This window comes from Cyanistes caeruleus, chromosome Z (assembly GCF_971803275.1).
Source record: "Cyanistes caeruleus chromosome Z, bCyaCae1.hap1.1, whole genome shotgun sequence".
Taxonomy (NCBI): Eukaryota; Metazoa; Chordata; class Aves; order Passeriformes; family Paridae; genus Cyanistes; species Cyanistes caeruleus.
Genome location: NC_141732.1, coordinates 14,973,397 through 14,991,725, shown reverse-complemented (window position 1 = coordinate 14,991,725; position 18,329 = coordinate 14,973,397). Strand labels below are relative to the sequence as shown.

The following is an 18,329-nucleotide window of genomic DNA, read 5'->3' as shown; positions in this document are numbered from 1 at the left end:
AGGTGTCTGGGCAGGCCGCAATCACACACTCACACACACCATCACTCACAAACACACCACAGCAGAGAGCCAGGAAGGATCTTTGTGTTGAGTTCCAGGGGGGCAGGTTCACTCCAGCCACACACCAACGGGGGTCCAGGAACAATGACATGGAACAATGGAGGGTCCAGGGATATATATGGGTTTGAGGGGGTGGATCCAAGGGTCAGGGTCCAATAGGAACAGGGTAAAGTGGTGCAAGGGCAGGGTCGGGGAGAACCAATGGGATTACAGGGGTGGAGGATTGCAGGAAACTGGGGCCAACGGGGGAACAGGGAAAGGAGAACTTTCTAGGGAAGGACATAGAAGGTAAAAAAGGGGAGGGACAGCCTGCAGGCCAACTGGGTATAACTGTGGTACAGTGAACTGGTGATACAAAGAACTATCAGAAAAGATTTTTTCCTTGTGTTCTTATATGGGGGAAAATCTTCTCTCTATGCTTTGACTTCATACATTAGAGGCCTCCTTCCACACCATTACTGCCCTTGGCTCTGGAGCCTCCACACTCAGAGGGTATTTCACTGAAGGCTGCTTCAGGTGATGGTGCAGAAAAGGACAAAACAATATCATTTTGGTCTGGAACCACCATTTGATGATCAGAACTTGCTGAAGCTAGAAGGTTAAAAATAGGGAGAAACTCTGCACTGAACACCCAGTGCACATTCAGTCACCTCAGTGAGGGGAGCATGAGTAACTCAGTTCTTAGGGAGAGGGAATAGGAAATTAAAGGGAGAATGAAATTACAGATTAAAAGTGAGACTATTGGCATAAGAGAATTCATTTGACCAGCCTAACTGCCCTGTTAGGCTGTGAAGTGTTCAGGGCAGCAAGAGAAGCAGTTAGGGCAAAATCTAACTTTTGTGAAGGTGGATGTTTGCTTAAAGTGAATGTGTATACAAAAAAAAATATATGTGAATATGTCTGTTTAAAATTGAAGGCGTGTATTATAAATTGCATACTTTTAAATACGAAACATGAGTCAATGGCTCAATTACAACATGTCCATAATGCGTTGCCCGTGTGTTTCACAGGGTCTAGTGAGGAGGAGAAACAGATAGACACACACATTACCCTTAGCATACACAAGCCCTCAGTGAATAAATTGGTGTCTTTGTTAAATGGCTTCACACTGTGGGGAGGAGAGTGAAAAAACACACATTTGGAAGTGTGTGAGCAGTAGGAGGGAAGTATGTGCCTCCAAAAAGGTAAAAGTTTGTCTCTCCAGTACATGCTAGACTAGGATACAAGAGATCTGGCTTTGCTTCGTGGCTGTGATCTAAACATTACTATGTCAGTGTCACCATACAGGGGTACCTAAGTTCTGTACCTTTAACAGAACGGGATTTCCACACATCCTACATCCACCTTGCATGTTGTTGTATGTTTGAAGCACAGTAACAAACACACAAAGTCCTTTTGAGCTGGGTTAGATCGGAGCTCCTGTGTGCTAAAAAGGCCTCAGGGGTCCTTTGCACTGGAAGCTAAGTTTGGCTCATCTGTCTTCAACCTCCTAGGACTATTCTGTGATACCTCCACCTCAAGGGATTGCACAGAGGCCTTGTATGTTAGCTTACTCAGAGACTAGTCCCTTGATTTCAGTTTTCTCTGTCAGTTCCTATTTCAGTAACCATCCTTTTTTCTTCCTTTCTAGGCTTGCAAAACCTGTGCAGGTTTGGCAGCAATGGCCCCAGTGGTATCCTGCAGTCCAGAGAGAGGGACGCATTGAAGTGAGGGATTGAGGCCATGAGCAGTGCAGGAGTGCCCTCCTTCTGCAGCAGTTATGTTGAACCGAGCATGGCAGCTCTGTGGGAAGTGGTGCCATTGGTCCAGCCCTTTCATCCATCTCCTCACCCTGACTCTGGTGACTTTTGCTGTGGTGGCACCTTTGATATGCCACCGGCTCCTCCACTCTTACTTCTACCTGCGGTGCTGGCACCTGAACCCCATGAGCCAGGAGTTCCTGGAGCAGAACCAGCAGGAGGGCCAGGATGCCCTCCATTATTTTGAGAAGATGCAGATGCCAAATGCCTCTGAGGTGTCTGGCAGTGAAGCCTTCCAGCCCTTGCTGCTGATCACCATTATCACTGTGCAGAGGCGGAATGATTTCCACTACGTCTTGCAAGTGGCCTCCCACTTCCACCGCCTCCTCCAGAAATGTGGGGTGCGTTGCCAGAGCCACCGCATGCTCCTCTGTAATGTGGAGTCAGACCCCAGCATCCATCAGGATGTCAGGCTGCTGAGCAGCCTCTTTCCTATGGTCAGTCCTGACAGAACTGGAGAGAATCCTGACCCCAGCCTCAACCAGTTTGAGAAGGAGAAGCAGGACTACCTCTTCTGCCTTGAATAGTCACTCTTGATGTACAACCCAGAGTACATCCTCCTCATGGAAGGTGATGCTGTGCCAGAGAAGGAGATATTTTCTGTCTTGCAGCACCTCTCCTCGGCCTGATTCTCCAAGCCCTACCTCAGAGACGCTCTCTACTTCAAGTTGTACCATCCTGAGAGGCTCCAGCACTACTTCAACCCTGAGCCCATGAGGATTCTGGAGTGGCTGGGCCTGGGCATGTTTCTGGGGCCGGTGCTGACCTTTGCATACTGCTGGGCCGCAGGGCGAGCGGGCCCCAGCTGGTGCCTGGTGGTGTTCTTCGGCCTGTACAGCATGGCCCTGTCAGAGCTGGTGGGGCGGCACTATGGGCTGGAGCTGCGCCGTCTGCACCCCGCACTCTACAACGTGGTGCCAGCCAGTGAGTGCTGCACGCCCGCCATGCTCTTCCCTGCTGCCTCTGCCCGCCGGGCCTCAGAATACCTGCAGGGGCTGCGCTGCCGCCAGGGCTTCGCCAAGGACACTGCCCTCTACTCGCTGCTGCGGGGCAAGGGCGAGAACGCCTTTGTGGTGGAGCCCAACCTGGTGCGGCACGTGGGGATGTACTCCAGCCTCCGACTGAACAGCAACCCAAAACTGCTGTGAGCTGCTCCTGCCTTGCCACACAAAAAACACCCAGGACACTTGCCATGGGCTGAGGAACAGTGTGCAGACTTGCATTCTGTGCTGCTTGCACTGGGCATCTTGTGTCTCCATGTGGACAGAGAATAACTCTTTCCAAAATGACAAGTTTTCTTAAAAAAATCAGCCTATGTACATTCAGACCCTGTTTAGTATGAACTTTGAACTAATCACCATGCACCACCTGGGAGAGGAGTGGAGGATTCCAGCCCAATCTTCTTAGCCATTTCCAAAGAAAAGCTCTCACATCAACATGCACAGCTTTCCTGCCTACTCTCCTGAACAGTGGTTACAGTGCCTTAGGGCAGCAGAAATGTTGGACAAAGTGAATGTTTCAAATTCAAGCTAATGAGGAGGGGAAGGCCTCATTTCCTTGTCCTTACTAAGGTCTGATCTATGACCTGTCTCTTCCAAAACTGTGGTTTTGAGCAGACCCTTCAAAAGCAGAAGTGGTTTGCAGGGAAAGTTACTGCAAACAGTTCCTCCACAAATTCTGCCTAGATTCTTCAAATTTATGAAGTCCTTTTGGTTGCTGTCTCACTGTCTAGACCTCCACCATTCCCACTTCTTTTGCTTCCACCAGAGGCTCTTAAAAACAAAACCTCTGCTGCTTGTTAAAGGTCACCTCTGAGAGCAGGGATAGGCAAACAGAATCACAGCCACTGGTGTCACACAGATGGGTCAGAAATACACATTTTCATGACACACATTGTACACAATGATTGCTATATTGGTGGGGATCATCACTCATTGTACTGGCTCCATTAAAAAAGGTCTTATCAGCCACTGAGTGAATTTACACATTCAACATGAATTTACCTTGACTTTCCCTCAGCACAGAGACAAAGGAAGATTAGGTCAGGTGCTCTTGTTGTGTAGAACCCTTGTTCATTCTGGGGCTGTAATTCACAGCTCAGCTGGAGTGGTTCATTCACTTCTCCTGGCAGAAAGCAAAATACCTGTGAGAAACAAAGGCGGCTGGCTGTTCACAAGAGCAAGCAACAATAGCACAGCACATCAAAGGGCCACTCTGACAGTGATTGTGTGTCCTGGTTGTTAGGTATCTGGGATAGGTACTTTGTACCAGGGCTGTGGGCACAGTTAAATATAAAACCTTGCAGATGACAAGAGACCTCATACTGAATGAAAACAGGTAAAAATTTGGTATATCTGATGAAAGGCCCAGTTTGGCTTTAGTGAGCTTTGAATCAAATTCACTTTGAGGTGGCATTTGGTTGAACTATTTTTAAAACCATATTCCTCCCTTTGGAATGAACCAAGTAAGTATTTTTTGTTGAGTTTAATCAGTGGGAGTTGTTTGGGTTTTCCTTTTCGGTAATCGAAGGGCTTTGCTTTGAATTTTCTTCTCCCAGCTCTCTTCCAGGTGATTTATGCCTTATTATCTTAACAAGTTTGGTTCTAGGTGAGAAATACCTAAAACTCCTGAGAGATGAAACCAAAGAAAATGGCAACCCTCAGCACAGTGGGTATCAGTTACCCAGAACAAAGGCACAGTGCAGTGAGCTGAGAAACAGCATCACAGCAGTGCTTTGCTCTCCAGTGTTACGGTACATGGCGCAACAAGATCCCAGAGAGCGACCTGCATCTCTGAGCTCAGAGCACACTGTAGAAAATGCTGACGATTTAAGACAAAGGGATGGGTTCTCGTTTGGCAATCTGACAACTGGTTTATTGAAGAGCACAGCCTCAAATAGGGACGAGAACCAAGGAATGGGCTAAGGGCACAGGGTTAAATGAGTGGTAAAAGTGACAGATCTGAAGGTCAAGGTCCAACAAGTACAAGGGAAAGGGGTGCAGGGAAGTGCCGAAAGACCAAGAGAACCAAGGTGATAACGGGTGGAACAATGCAGCAGAACAGAGCCAGTGGGGATTAAGGGAAGGAAGAACATTCTAGGAAGGGTACATTAATGGTAAATGGGCTGAACAAGGGTGACATCAATCCCCACACACTATCAGAACACCAGAACCCAAAAGACACCAACATGTGGTTGCAAACGGCCCATGGAAGGGAGGCCTTTTCTTACTGTATTCTAGAGGGGCATCTCTCCCCTTTTGCCTCTGCCCCTCCAGGGCTGAGGTAGGACCACCCTGGTGGCAGACCCCTGGGCCTCCACACTCCAGTAATCAGCTGGATACTTCTAGAGCACCTTTGGAAATTAGAGTGAGTAAAAACTGCTTGTGGGTTCCATGCCATTCCAAAGGCAAGGCCTTTAGGCCTCCTGGCAGAGCACAGCAGAAAAATGGCACAGGCAAAACCACATTTTGTTCCCAGCTGCTGAAAGCCCTGGAGATGCCAGGGAAGTCACACAGTGGCAGGTGGGCAAATCTCTCCTCTGGCTTCACTGCCGTGAGGTTTGGGTGTCAGGATTTGAGTGTTACTGTGTATTTACTCTACCAAGTGCCTGCATATACACCTGGTTTCTGTATCTTTAGCTGTGAATGTTCCAGTGCAGTGGGCTTGCTCTTCTCTTTTATATCTTTATACTGTATAAATCCAGGACAACACTCTGTTCTTTCCATTCATACTCATTCTTGCCTTGGAAAATGTCACAGCAAGAAATGGAACAGGCAATGGAAAAAGGAAGAGGGGAAAGCAAGAAAGCAAGCAAGAAAGCAAGCAAGAAAGAAGCTGTATCCAGTTAGTAAATGTTTTTATATGGGGAAATGATTTATCAATTTGTCTCAGAGTTATTTTCCTGTTTGTCCAGTAGTATTTAATTTGACATTTCAAAACTCCAGGAGAGGTCAATAATTTCACTGAGCCTCATAGCTGAAAATTAAGAACATGAATTTGAGGCATGCCTTCTAAACTAGAAGACAATTTTCATGGCACAAGAAGTGACAGAATTTAACTGTGAGACCAAACAATGTGCAGAGGGCTCAGGGCTTGAACTTGCCAGCACGAGAGCTCCAGATAAACCAGCTGAGAACAAACTCCTTTGTGCAAGAAGCAGGTTAATAAATTCTTTATGTCCTTCTGGGACAATTTTCTGAAGTTCACAAGTCACTTTTACAGCAGAGGTGCTGCTTTGCTGACCCTGCAGGGAGGTGTTCTGAGTTACTCAGGTACTTGCACGGTACCCACCCTGCCAATGGGGCATCCCAGGAAAGGCCTCCTGCTCCTGCCTTCCAGTCTTCCACAAGCAGATTGAGTCTTGTTTCACTTTTCTGTGCTGCATGTTGTACTAGAAATTAGAAGTCAAAGAAATGCACATCACTGTCAGAACAGAGAATGGGAAACTACCATGAATTCTTAATTCCTGTTGGATTTTGTTTTGCAGCTCAGGCTAAAAATACAGTTTCAGACACCCCAAAGCCTTTTCCCTCTTTTCTCTGAGGGGAGTGGAGCTGAGTTGCCCCATGTCAGACTACAGAAGTTCAAAGCACAGTATTAGCTCCCTGAAATGTGGCCTTAAGAGCTTGGTTTCTTTTATGCTAAAACGAACTTAGTGCCTATTTTTTAAACAAACAGTATGGATTTGCTTGGGTGTTGGTTCATTCCAAATAGTTGGAGACTATTCTTCAATGCAGCAGCTGCTGTTTGCACAAGAGGAGTCTTTCTTGATGGGCCATCAGCAGGACCCAAGGCTTTATGTTTTTCTGGGAGTTAATAAACCTCATTCCTGTGACTTTGACTGGGAGGTTGTGTTTTGTGTTTCTAGTCAAAACTGTTGACTATAATTTACATTATGTCAGTAGAATTGATTAAGATCATGACAAGAATTTCCAGCAGTGTTTTGTCATAACTGAATTGTGGTGTGTTTGTTATGCAGAGGCACAAAAAGCCTTTTTATTTTCCTCAGTTGTAGATGCATAATTATTTGTATAAATGTAAAACGGAAATACATTTTGCTACATTAGATGTGATATTACTTTAAGTTTTCGTCAGAAACTTGGGGACTTAGTCAGATGTAACAAAACTTGGTTTCATTGGCTGAAATAATAATTTAGTACAGGATATGACTTATCTGCTGGAGCTTAGAAACATAAACTTAGTATTTCTGTGCGAAACTGATCCTGGTTGAGAAAGGTTGGGTGGAGAGCTTACTTCCAATAGAAGGAGAAAAGGGTGGTAGATCTGTGAGCTGTACATAGACAGAAGCTGCGACAGCTGAGTACCTGAGTCCCAATTTGTCTGTTCAGAATAACTCCCCTCTTGACTTTTTCCTTTAACTGACTATTGCAGAGTTTTTTGACCCCATATGACACTGCTGTATTGCATTTTTTCTAAAATTTTCACACCAAGCAGTAGCAAAATCCTGGACTTTTTACTAAAAATAAAATGTTGAAGAAAAAACATGTCCCATACATTCAGGAGCTTTTCCTTTCCTCCGTGGGAGGCCTTACTTAATGCAGCTGAAATTAATAGAAACTGTTCCATGAGATATCAGTGAAACTGGAATTTGTTCCAAGTGTCCATGTTAGGTTTCTTTTACTTCTTTTATAGGCATCTCCCATCCCTTTCTCTCCCAATACAATCTATACTTCTTCCTGTATTTGTCTTTTTTTTAAATTCTGTTAGTGTAAAGTGTGAGAAGAGACAGAATAAAAGACATCACAGACTTGTACTGTTAAAGTACCAACAAAATCTTAACAGAAAGTACTGAAAAAATATTGCTTTGTTGTTGCAAAGGCAGAGAGTACTTTGGACCTGATTAGCATAAGAGATCTGATAATCGGATGCCTTGGCAAGAACAAATGGAGTTTTGAAGAGTGCAAGTGGATTGGATCAGACTGGTGGCAGAGAAGAAGCTTGTGTGATGATTAGCCCAATCAGTGTAGTAAAAAATCACTAGCCTTCCTAGAATGGTGTATAAGCATATGTAGCCCATAGTAAATTCGGATTCTGATCACCACTCAGCTGTCCCCATCTCTCTCTCAATCACTGTACTTATTACTGTGTTGTATTTTAGAAATAGGAAGGTATCACAAGTCACTGGGGCTTTGGGTCAGTTAATTTCAATTTTTATCCTTATAGGTTTGATTTAGACAATGAGCAGAGTAACTTCAGGTAGAGGACTATCAATGCTGCCAGAAGGGTGTTACAAAAGCATAACAGTATTAAGGAATAAAATTACACCTTTGGAGTGCAATGCCATTAATACATTAAAAAAAAAAATAAAAATACAATTACAGCAGAGGAAAGCTACTCCTTTAGAAGTTACTGTTTCAGAAAATGAAACAGATTAAAGTTATTTCTGTTTAACTAGTGTGAAGAACTGTAGCTTAAGAAACATTTGTATTGCTTTGTATTGTAATATAATAACATGATGAAATTTTTCATTAACTAAGATATGTTAATATAAATTAAGTGAAATGATCATTTAGGCAGAAGGAGCAATGAAATCCATTTATTCTTAGTGCCACATTCACACTGTGTTTTTTAAAGGAGATAAAAGGATAGCTTTACTCTGCTTATGATGCATTATCCACCTCAGTTCTATCATAGAAAGGGAACATCTTTTCACACACATGCCTAAAGTTGCATGTCATATGTGCTCACAGCAGTAACAAGAGGAATTCTTTACTTTGTGAAGCCAATGTCGTGGTTTTAAACCAATAACTAAGAAAATTACTTACTTCTTGCTGTGAGATATGGATTAGAACAAGAGCAAAACAGGCATACAACTTAAAAGGGAAAAAAAAGAAAGTTTATTGACAAACCACAATAATAAGAACACCAGAATAAACTTCCAGAAAAACCTTTCCATCCCCTATCTACCCACTATTCCCTTGTTCACATGACAACAGAGACAAAAACTCTGGAACTCTGATGGTTAAAACAGTCCCAATTCTTGCTAGTCTTTTTACCAGTCTTTATAGAGAAACAGAAGTTTCTTCCTGTTAATTTATGGAGTTTCTCACAAGAAAACTATTTTTCTTATAGTTTTCTATTGCCCTAATGTTAGCTGCTCAGAGCTGCTATTATTAGAGTTCACTCCTCCCATTTTCACATCACTCTGAAGTATGTATGGGCCATGAGTCTAGAGATAGCATTTTAAGTATAAGTTATTCAAAGGCAAAAAAAGTCTTCTTCATCTGTTTCTGTGAGCTTCACCAGAAAACAGTTTTCTCATTGCCTCTCAAGGCTTTTAATCTCCCAGCTTCACTATGCTATAATTACTCTTTACTCAAATTTACACTTTGAACACTATTCCTCTCTAGATCCTGTATCATGAATTAAAGGAGTTCTTTTCAGGACTTCATTGTCCATCTCCATAGTTTTAACAGGGAGATATTTCAGCTTAATTAAAGCATCTTCTTAATTCTCTACCTTTCCTGAAGCTTCTTTTCTTTCCTGTCACTGGTAGTTTATAAAGTCTCTTTTCATGTTGATCTCTCTCTCTCTCTCTGGATAAAAAGATTAATCTGCAAGTCTCATCAGGGTAATGACAGAGTTAACATCTTGCCCAGGCTTTTGTAGATGGTTCGGAGATCTCTGCCAAACAGGAGCTGGAGCCGTCTGTGATGGAAAGTTCCTCATGGCTGCTCTGGAGCGTGTAGTCGCTGCTCCAACCCGCTGCAAGTCCAGGGCCTCTCTCTTTCTTCACTGGGCAGTTTCTAGTGAATTAGTTACGGCAAAACCTGCAGCCGAGCCAGAGATCGGCTCGGCCCGGCCCGGGCCCGAGGAAAACCTTCCCCAGCCCCCCCATCTCCCGGCCTGGAGACGGGGCAGGCCCGGCCCCATCCCCGCCCGGCCGCATGGCCTGGGCAGGGACGGGAGGCCTGGAGCTCCGGACCCTCCACAGCCAGGAAACAAAGAGAACCCAGAGAGCTCTGCTTTTACATTTTAAGGTAGGGTTCACAAGTTGATCCCACTTTTCAATGGCCTAAACTGCTGTCAATTCCCAGCAATGACCGATAATTGGTCAGGAGAAAAGACTCCAAGCACTTCCCAGCAACTCCAACTCCCTTAAAGGTAAAGTAACTCCATGACAGGATACTGCAACTTCAAAAGAAACGTGCTTCTCTTGTGTGTGGCAGCATGGCTCTTGCCCAGTTTTCTACTGGGGTGCTGGTAGAATTTAATGTCACTTACAAGCACCTCAAGGTAAATGATGGATATTGCATTTCAGTGTTCGGGCCAAAAGTTGGTTTAAAAATTAGCAACAGAAAAGGTTGTAATTTTTAGGAAAGAAAAATTCTTGAAACTGTGGTATATGGTTTTAAATCAAGATTTTTTTTTTCTAAAAAGTACTTCTTCCCCATTTAAAACTAATTTGTAAAGAACATGTGTCAATGTACAGGGCTGATCACTTTAGGCATCATTGTTCCATATCTTTCCTTTTTCCTACAAGGTACTGTAATTTTTGAATCACAATAATTTTTACCACTTTGAAAATGCAACTTGTGTTTATCCTGCTAGTGAATACTTACCTGTTCCATGTTAAAGAACAGACAGTTCTGAAAGTGAAATATGCTTTATGTAAATGTATCTTTTTTCACTAGTCTCCTGGTATTACATGCAGCAGGGCCAACATTAATACAGTCTATACGGACTTATTTTTGAGAAGCTCTTAGAAATTATTATTATTTTCAGTATATCTGCAATAAATTGTGTGTTTCAGCTGTGTGCTCTAGTACCAGCAAGATCTCCTTGCAGTGTAGAAATACACAATTTTTGCTTTCTGATTTGCCCCCAGCTATGTCATTGTACTGGGGGTTAGGTGTCTGGATAGGTATCCTTCCTTTGGTTCCTTCTGACCTATAGCGTTTTCCCCATTAACTAGTTGTAGGGAAACCTGACTGCTCATACTTACTGGGTGTTTGAGAAGACAAAGAGTTTGGCTGGGCCCAGGGGGGAAGGGGCCCAGGTAAAAAGGGAGGGGCAGGGGCAGCTGGGGGCTGGTTGGTTTCTTCAGCTGCACAGCAGGACACACTGGAGGGGCTGTTGTTGCTTGGGGAAAGGAATTTGCCATAACCCAGATGGAGATGCTGCTTCTTCTTCTTTTCCTGTGGGCCTCGCAGCCCCTGTCCTGCCGGGATGTGCAGCAGTGCCAGCCATCGACTCGGAGCTGCTGATACACCTCAGCCACCGGCCTGGCATCTCTGCTCATTCCTGCTCTTGCAGCTGGGTGTTCCCCAGAGCCCTGCTGGGGTACTGGCATCAACTGCCTGCAAGGGCTTTGTGAAGCAAAGTCTCTCTTCCATCCTTTCCTTCTCAGCTGAGAGGGCTGTCACGAGGTCCCTGGTTCTGTTTGGTTGGTAATGCTGTAGTCAGCGTTGTTTGTTTGCCTTGTTGTACATACCGGTCAAGAGCTGTTCTTCCTATCCCCAGGTCTTTACATGAGAGCCCCTTAATTTCAAAATTCAGAATTCTAATAATTCGGAGGGAGGGAGGTCTACATTTTTCATTCCAAGGGAGACTCCAGCCCTCCCTCACAAACACCCGTCTTAAAATTACAAATGGCTACACCTGCGCTGCCAATACATTACACCATAGAAGTCTCAGTTAAGGGTCAAAAAAGGCATTTATTAAATTATTAGAACAATGTTATGTACAAATATACAAATATGTAAGAATATACAAGTACCAACTTAAATTATGTTAAGAAAACATAATTTATTTCCAGCCTCTACAACAACTCACTATACATAAAAATCAATTAGCTGTTTAACAATTTTTTATGTATTACTATAAACCTACGGCCCATGTAGAAATACAAAAATATACTTTCCCTCTCTAAATAACAGTATACAAATAGTGATCATCACAGCTGACAGAACTATGCAACTCTACCACTCCATACATGTGTAAATGGAACTAAATACACAGCTATACACAAATTCATATAAACGCGTATAACTGTAACAATATACAGATGTACATATAGATTTAGTATTACATACAATATATATAAACAGATATATAAAACATATCAAGATAACATAACAGATATATAAAAAATATCAAGTTAAATATCCACACAACTGCATCAATAGAAATGTACAGCTATACATCTGAATACATATATAAATAGAATTCCATAGAAATGTTAATATACAAATATAAATGTCAATATACAAATATAAAAATACACATATCTACCTATGCAAATACCAATATACCTATTTAAAGAGCCAAATAACTATAATTGTATCAATTGAAATATACACAACTGTATCTCCTATGTATAAGGGGACAGAATTTAACACAACTCTAACAACATATGTGTATACTTCTATACACATATGAAATTACAAACAGGTATGTGTATATATCCATACATATGTACAAAGAATACATCCATAACTAGAGCAACATATATATAAAAATATTCCTATACAAACAGGAATATACATATATACATATATAAATATCCACATAATTATCCCTCTTTATGTGTAAGTCCATTCTTCTTTAAACAGAGGGAACTCAGCCTCCCCCCATCTACAAAGCCTCTCCCTCGGTCTCTTCCTCCCGTGCAGACCAGCTCTCCTGGACAGGGACAGCAGATGGGACATCTGGGAGGCAAAGGGAATACTGAGTCAGTATTAAGACCTTTCCCTTGGCAGCACCTGCCCTTCCAGCAGGGAAGGGAAAACCTCAGAGCCTCCCCAGCAGGGCTGAAAGAACAAGCAGGCCAAGCAGGCCAGCGTGTGGCGAGCGCAGTCGCGGCGGGACTGTCCTGCATCCCCCGGCAGGCCGGCACAGCTCCCGGGCCCTGCCGGCACAGCTGCCTTGCCCAAGGACAGCCCCTGTGCCGGCCGGGGCAGCAGCGCTGAGCAGCCCCAGCACGGGCAGGGGCCGCTCCTGCCCAGCCGGGCAGCGCCCACGGCCAAAGCCCACGCCACCCTCAGCCCTGCCCGGCCTCACTGGCCCTGTGGCCTCACCCAGGCTCTCGGGGTGGCAGCAGCAGTTCCCTGTTCACTGCTCTTGCTCCTGTCCTTCAGCTTCTCCCTGCTGGCTCCTGGCAGTGTCTGGCTGGCCTCAAGGTCTTCAGGACAGCTGTGGCAAAAGCAGAGGCTCTGGAATTGCTTCCGAGGCCTGGCAGAGCTGCAGTCCCTGACCCCTCTGTGCTCCCTGCTGGCTCCTCCATCCCCTCAGCCCCGCCATCCTCTTGGCAAACCCCCAGCCCCCCCTTCAGTTTCTTCAGTCCCTCACAGTTCTCTCACCCCCCTCAGTCCCTTCTGACCTGTTCTGTCCCCTCAGAGCTGGCATCTCCCTCTGCCTGTGCCACTTCCCTGTCACCTCAGTGCCACCATCGCCCTCTGCTCCCCCACAGCCCTCAGTGCCCCCAGCAGCTCAAGGTCACCGTCCCTTCAGCGTCACCGCCTCCTCAGCCCCCTCAGTCTCACCGTCCCTCAGCAGCTCCTCAGGGGACAGTGCCTGGGGCCACCGGCAGCTCCCACCGCTCCAGGGACAGCCGGGGCTGGAACTGCTGCTCCACCTGGCCCGGCCCCAGCTCGGACCCAGCACAGGAACAGGGGACCGAGGGGGCACAGGGGGAAAAACAAGAGGTGAAAAAGGCAGCCGAGGGCAGAAAGAGGTTAAAATGCAGCCTAAGGCTACACAAACATAAACCTAGCCCTCTGAACATCTATATTTCTCTTCAAATATAGCTATATGCATTTAAAAATAGAACTTCCTATATATGTATATTAATTTTACTCTAGACATATATAAATTTAAATCAGAAAATCTATAAATGTAATTCCATATAAAAAATATAACTATATATATCTACACTTAACTATACAGACCTCTAAATAGAGATCTTATATATAGTTATAATCTATATTATATATAAATAATTCAATCTATAGAAATAGAACATTAGAATCTATAAACATAACTATAAGAATTACTTAATAGATCTACAGAAATCTATACATGTAGAACAGAGGGATTCTACCTGCCTGATGGTCACAGGCCCTCCCTCTGTCTCTTCCTGCTGTGCAGGACAGCCCTCCGGGAGACATCCCTCAGATGGCATCTGGGAAGCAAAGGGAACACTGAGTCAATACTGGCTCCTGTGGCTGGGGCCCTGTTTGCCTTGGGCAGCAATTGTCCTGTCAGGGACTGGAGAAGATGGTCTGAAAGGCAGACTCTCCCTTGGGAATTTGAAGCCTGCTCTTTAAAGAACAGGGATCCTTCCAAGTTTCCAAAACTGTGTGAAGCGTTCAAGTATCTCAATAAAGTCTCGGCACCCACAGTGCAAATGGCACCCACGAGAGCCTGAAACAGAAGACGGTCCCCTCTCCCACAAAGAAGCCCTGACTTGTTTTTTTCCTCCGTGCTGACAGAAAGACCTCAGGCCACGCTGCAGTGGCTGAGGCTGAAGGGTGCTGTGAGCTGAATCATGAACCAGCTCCGTGATGTCAGATCTACAAACTGCCCTCTACAGTGAGCAGTACCTGCTCCAACTTGACCATCAGCTCTGACAGGACAAGCTGGTAGGGAAAGAGCTCCCTACAAGGCCTGCAGGCTGCACCGACTTGGCCAAGGATTGGATCCAAAGGGCTTCCTCTCTCCTCTTAGTCTCACTAATCTGGGGTCACTCAGGCTTTTCCTTGTGTTACCAGATTTGTCATTTTTCAATTAATTGGCCTCTGATGTTCTGCTCTCTTTGTTTCTCTTGTGTCTCAGGACAGATTCCAGCAAACTGGTACTACAGTCAGCAATTTCGACTTCTGCCCTCATTTTGCACTCTTTTTTTCCCCCCTGTTCCTTCAAGAAGTGCTCAGCCCAGCTTCCCCTGTCACCCTGCAGAAAATTGATCCATGGGCTTCAGCACAAAACTGGGACACCCAGCTTGGTGACGCAGCTCCCACAAGGTCAGGTTTATTCTTGGCTCTCTTGTCACAGCACAGGACTCAGTGTCAGAGCCTCTGGAAAAGTGTGGAGGGCAGGGCTCGGGGAACTTGTGCCAGTGCAGGACTTGAACTAAAGGCACCAGGAAGCACAGACCCTGCCGACAAGAACTCAGCTCTTCTGATCTCCCTTCCTGTCAGGGACAGGCTCAAAGCAGCCATGGGCCAATGGGGCTCAAACCAATGTGGGCTCTCTCCTTACCAGGCTCCTCAGGCTCTGGGCAACTGTCATCGCAGTTCTTGGTGCCAGATGAATCTTCCTCTGCTGCAGCCTCGTTCATGGGTTCCCTTCCTGAGGACTCAGAGGCAACATGAATATTCCCCTTGAAAGAAAAGCAGAAAGAAAGAAACCCAAAGATCACTCAATATTTTCTTGGAATCACATCAGGGCTACAATAACCCTTCTCCACTCCCAAAGGACGTGGAGCAGAGGCTGGGGAGGAACACTCAGCACACAGTTCACATGATAAATCTTTTCAGTTCAGGATTCCGTGGCCAAGGCTAAACAGAAGCTTTTACAAAATGACCTCTGAGGCAAATAGTGAACACAGAAAACCAGAAGACACCAAATGAGGTGATGTGCCCTCATGCTCTGACCCTGGCTTACCCCACGAGCTGTAAGAAATTAGCCAGCAGAAAGCCAGGGGCTCTCCTTGTTGCCAACACAGCTGTCAGTAAGGGCAGAGCTCGCTCCCAGCACTGCCCAGGGCTGTGTGCTGCAAAGTCACACACAAAGCACACATTTCTGGCTGGGAGTCTCACCACCCCACCCAAGCGCTCAGACAATCCATCACAAGGTGGTGCTTTTTGGAGCCACTGAACAGCGTTAAAAAGCTCTCGGTCCAGCCCCTTTTATTCCCATCCAGTGGGGTTACCTGAGAAGAGGGAGACTTCTCAGACAGGGATCTCCTGATCTCCCGAATCATTTTCTCCACAGCAAGGCCAAGATCCAGCGGTGGAGATTCCTCTTCCTTAAGTGCGCTCTCTGCTGAGGCCGTTGATGCTGCTGCACAGGCGGCACTGCCAGGTGGAGCACTGGAGGCTGAATTGCCTGGAGTGGCTGCAAGAATCCAAACACCTTGTGGTCAGGCTCCAGAATGTGGCTTTGGGATGCAGAGCTCTGCTGCTGCCTTGGATGCAACACATTCAAAGGAAAACTAGGCAGAGAATCTTTTCGCCTTCTAGAACCCCCTTGCTAGCAGGCTTAACATTTTCTGTCTCAGAATGACACAGCATTGTGGGAAAATACTTCCAACCGCCAATTTTCAGGACCTTTTGGAAAAGCAAGGCTAGAATTCTTTTCCTACCTGGTGGGTTGTAGGCTGGGGGCTGCTGCTCCCTGTGGAGCTGCTGGAAGCTGCAGGGCTGGATCCTGACCACCTCCCGGTCGGCCGGAGGCAGCTGCTCCCCACAGAGCTCCTGGAAGTGGCTGGGGGGCCCCTCCCGGCCGAGAAACCGCGGCCGCTCCCCGTGGAGCCCGAGCAAGTCGCAGGGCGGGATTCGGAGCAGCTCCCGCTCGGCGGGCAGCGGCCGCTCCCCGTAGAGCTCCTGGAAACGGCTCGGCCCCTCGCAGCGGGCCGGCCCCGGCCGGTCCCTGTGCAGCAGGTGGAAGCCGCAGGGCGGGCGCCGGCTGAGCAGCGGCCGCTCCTTGGGGGGCTGCTGGAAGCGGCCGGGCCGGGGCCTGCGCAGCTCCCGCCAGTCCGGCAGCGTCCGCTCCCTGTGCAGCAGGAGGAAGCCACTGGGCAGGGGCCTGGGCGGCAGCGGCGGCCGCTCCTTGGGGAGCGCCTTGAAGCGGCTGCGTCTCTCCCGCCCGTCCGGCAGCGGCCGCGCCCTCGGCAGCTGCCGGGAGCACCTGCTCCTGTCCCCGCCCGCCGCCGGCCGCTGCCTGCTGGCCGCGCTCCGGCGCTCGATGCGGAGCAGGAGCTCGGGGCGGTCGCGGCGAAACCAGGGGTTTGTGTAGTGGAGCCACGCCCCGGCATCACCCGGCGCAGCCGCGCCGGCCCGGCCCGGCACCTTGCGGAAGCCGTAGCGGTAGAGCTGGCGCACGAAGCTGAGGAACCGCGTGGCTCTGAAGGTGTGCGGGGCTGGCCCCTGGTCGCCGCCCGGGCTGAGAAGCTCCCGCTCGAAGAGGGAGCGGTCAATGAGCAGCCCCTGGGCCTGGCTGTCCCAGCGCACGGAGAGGACGCGGGGGCTGTTCACCAGGCGCCACAGCTTGGCGGGGAAGGTTCTGGCATTGAGCCCGGCGGGGAGCGGCAGCTCCGCCATGGCGCCGATCGACGACTGTTTGCCACAACGGCCGCGGCGCAACGGCCTCAGCCGCACTGGCAGCGCGCGGCCTGAAGGGGAGCGCTGCGCTCGGCCCCGCGCGCGCCAGGCCCGGCCCCGGCACGGGCCGGACTCGGCGGGGACGAGCGCGGCAGAGCCGGGGCTGCGGGCACAGCGCGGCGGCTCCGGGGGCTGGCCGGACACGGCCCGGCAGGGCGCGGGGCAAAGCCTTTCGTTCTCTGCCTGCAGCCGGCGCCCTGCCATCGCTTTGCAGCGCAACACCAAACTGCCACTGCAAGCTCAGGAGCTTTCAGAAAGGGGTCCAAAGAGAGGAATCTCATGGGAAATTCTTCCGGCTTGCCCAGGACAAGTAAAATCGTTCTGTGTTCTGCCTAGCTGAAGGGAGAGAAGAGATACTAGACTGAGTAGCTTTGCTGTTTTGGTTGGGGTTGCAAACAGAGTTGCCCACTTCAAAGCAGACAGGTCCAGTGGGAGAAGGGGAAATGATGAAATTGAAGACATTCTTTTTTGCCCCTTTTCCAGCCAGCTGGCTGCTTCTTTCTCACTGTCTCTGCCTGTCTTCAGCAGATTTGGCACATTTCTCTTTCTTTGGAGACAGAAGAAGCAACGGGAACGGGCAGCAATTTTGTCAGCATTTTCACCAAAGCTAAAATCCTGCCCCCTTGGAAGAATGTTGCTTTATGCAAGGGATTAATCACCTACAGTTAGAGTGAACTTGGGCAGGTGTCTTCACCGAGAGGTTTTGGCATTTCTCGTTCCTCAGTACTAACTTCTTCTCTTTTTTTCTTCCCCCAGCTGGGAGAGTTGAAATGCCAAAAACCCTCCTGCAGCCAAGTCTTTTCAATGTAAAGGAATACAATTCAGTAAATTGAATAGTTGTGGGGCCCAGGTAACCCACTGATTCAGAGATCCTGGCCCTCCCCTGGAGGCAAGATACTTTCTGTAAGAGAGAGAAAAGTAACACTCCCAGAAATCTTTGAGTTAGTTATGTTAAACTGTTAGACTCCATTGGTGTTCTCCCCTTGCCATCCCACCCCGATACTTGTATCCCGGTTTCCCGCCCCTCTCCAACCCTATAAATACCCCAGGTTTTCCCCTGTTCTAGAGCAGCTGTCACCAGCTCCCTTCGCGAGAGCATAGCTGGAATAAAGGCTAATTCTCAGCA

The 18,329-nt window shown here is 47.4% G+C and overlaps 2 protein-coding genes across 3 annotated transcripts; one reads left to right on the top strand and one right to left on the bottom strand.

The window, feature by feature from the left end:
• The first annotated feature begins 242 nt into the window (after positions 1–242).
• LOC147648149 (GPI-N-acetylgalactosamine transferase PGAP4-like) lies at positions 243–7,363 on the top strand. Of its 2 annotated transcripts, XM_086868784.1 has the most exons (4): positions 243–348; positions 1,554–1,599; positions 1,691–3,405; positions 3,564–7,363. In XM_086868784.1, exon 3 carries the CDS (start codon positions 2,573–2,575, stop codon positions 3,005–3,007), a length of 435 nt encoding a protein of 144 aa, XP_086724910.1. In that variant the 5' UTR covers positions 243–348; positions 1,554–1,599; positions 1,691–2,572; the 3' UTR covers positions 3,008–3,405; positions 3,564–7,363. The 2 variants fall into 2 exon arrangements, with proteins under 2 accessions (XP_086724910.1, XP_086724911.1); XM_086868785.1 differs by lacking the exon at positions 1,554–1,599 and having other exon boundaries at positions 296–348.
• Positions 7,364–11,516: 4,153 nt separating this feature from the next.
• On the bottom strand, positions 11,517–17,276 carry LOC147648148 (uncharacterized). The gene is made up of 6 exons (XM_086868734.1): positions 16,186–17,276; positions 15,754–15,938; positions 15,081–15,201; positions 13,364–14,001; positions 12,899–13,013; positions 11,517–12,529 (listed from the first exon to the last, which is right to left on the bottom strand). The coding sequence occupies exons 1-4, from the start codon at positions 17,141–17,143 to the stop codon at positions 13,991–13,993; spliced, it is 1,275 nt and encodes a 424-aa protein (XP_086724860.1). The 5' UTR covers positions 17,144–17,276; the 3' UTR covers positions 11,517–12,529; positions 12,899–13,013; positions 13,364–13,990.
• Between the last annotated feature and the right edge of the window lie 1,053 nt (positions 17,277–18,329).

What these genes read in the sequence shown, in the direction of transcription:
- LOC147648149 (XM_086868784.1), top strand. Translation starts at nt 2,573, where the DNA reads ATGAGGATTCTGGAGTGGCTGGGCCTGGGCATGTTTCTGGGGCCGGTG.
- LOC147648148 (XM_086868734.1), bottom strand. Translation starts at nt 17,143, where the DNA reads ATGGCGGAGCTGCCGCTCCCCGCCGGGCTCAATGCCAGAACCTTCCCC. An exon ending in CCCAGCCTACAACCCACCAG is followed by an intron (nt 15,939 to 16,185) that starts GTAGGAAAAGAA and finishes GGATTCTTGCAG; the next exon opens with CCACTCCAGGCAATTCAGCC. An exon ending in AGAAGTCTCCCTCTTCTCAG is followed by an intron (nt 15,202 to 15,753) that starts GTAACCCCACTG and finishes TTTTCTTTCAAG; the next exon opens with GGGAATATTCATGTTGCCTC.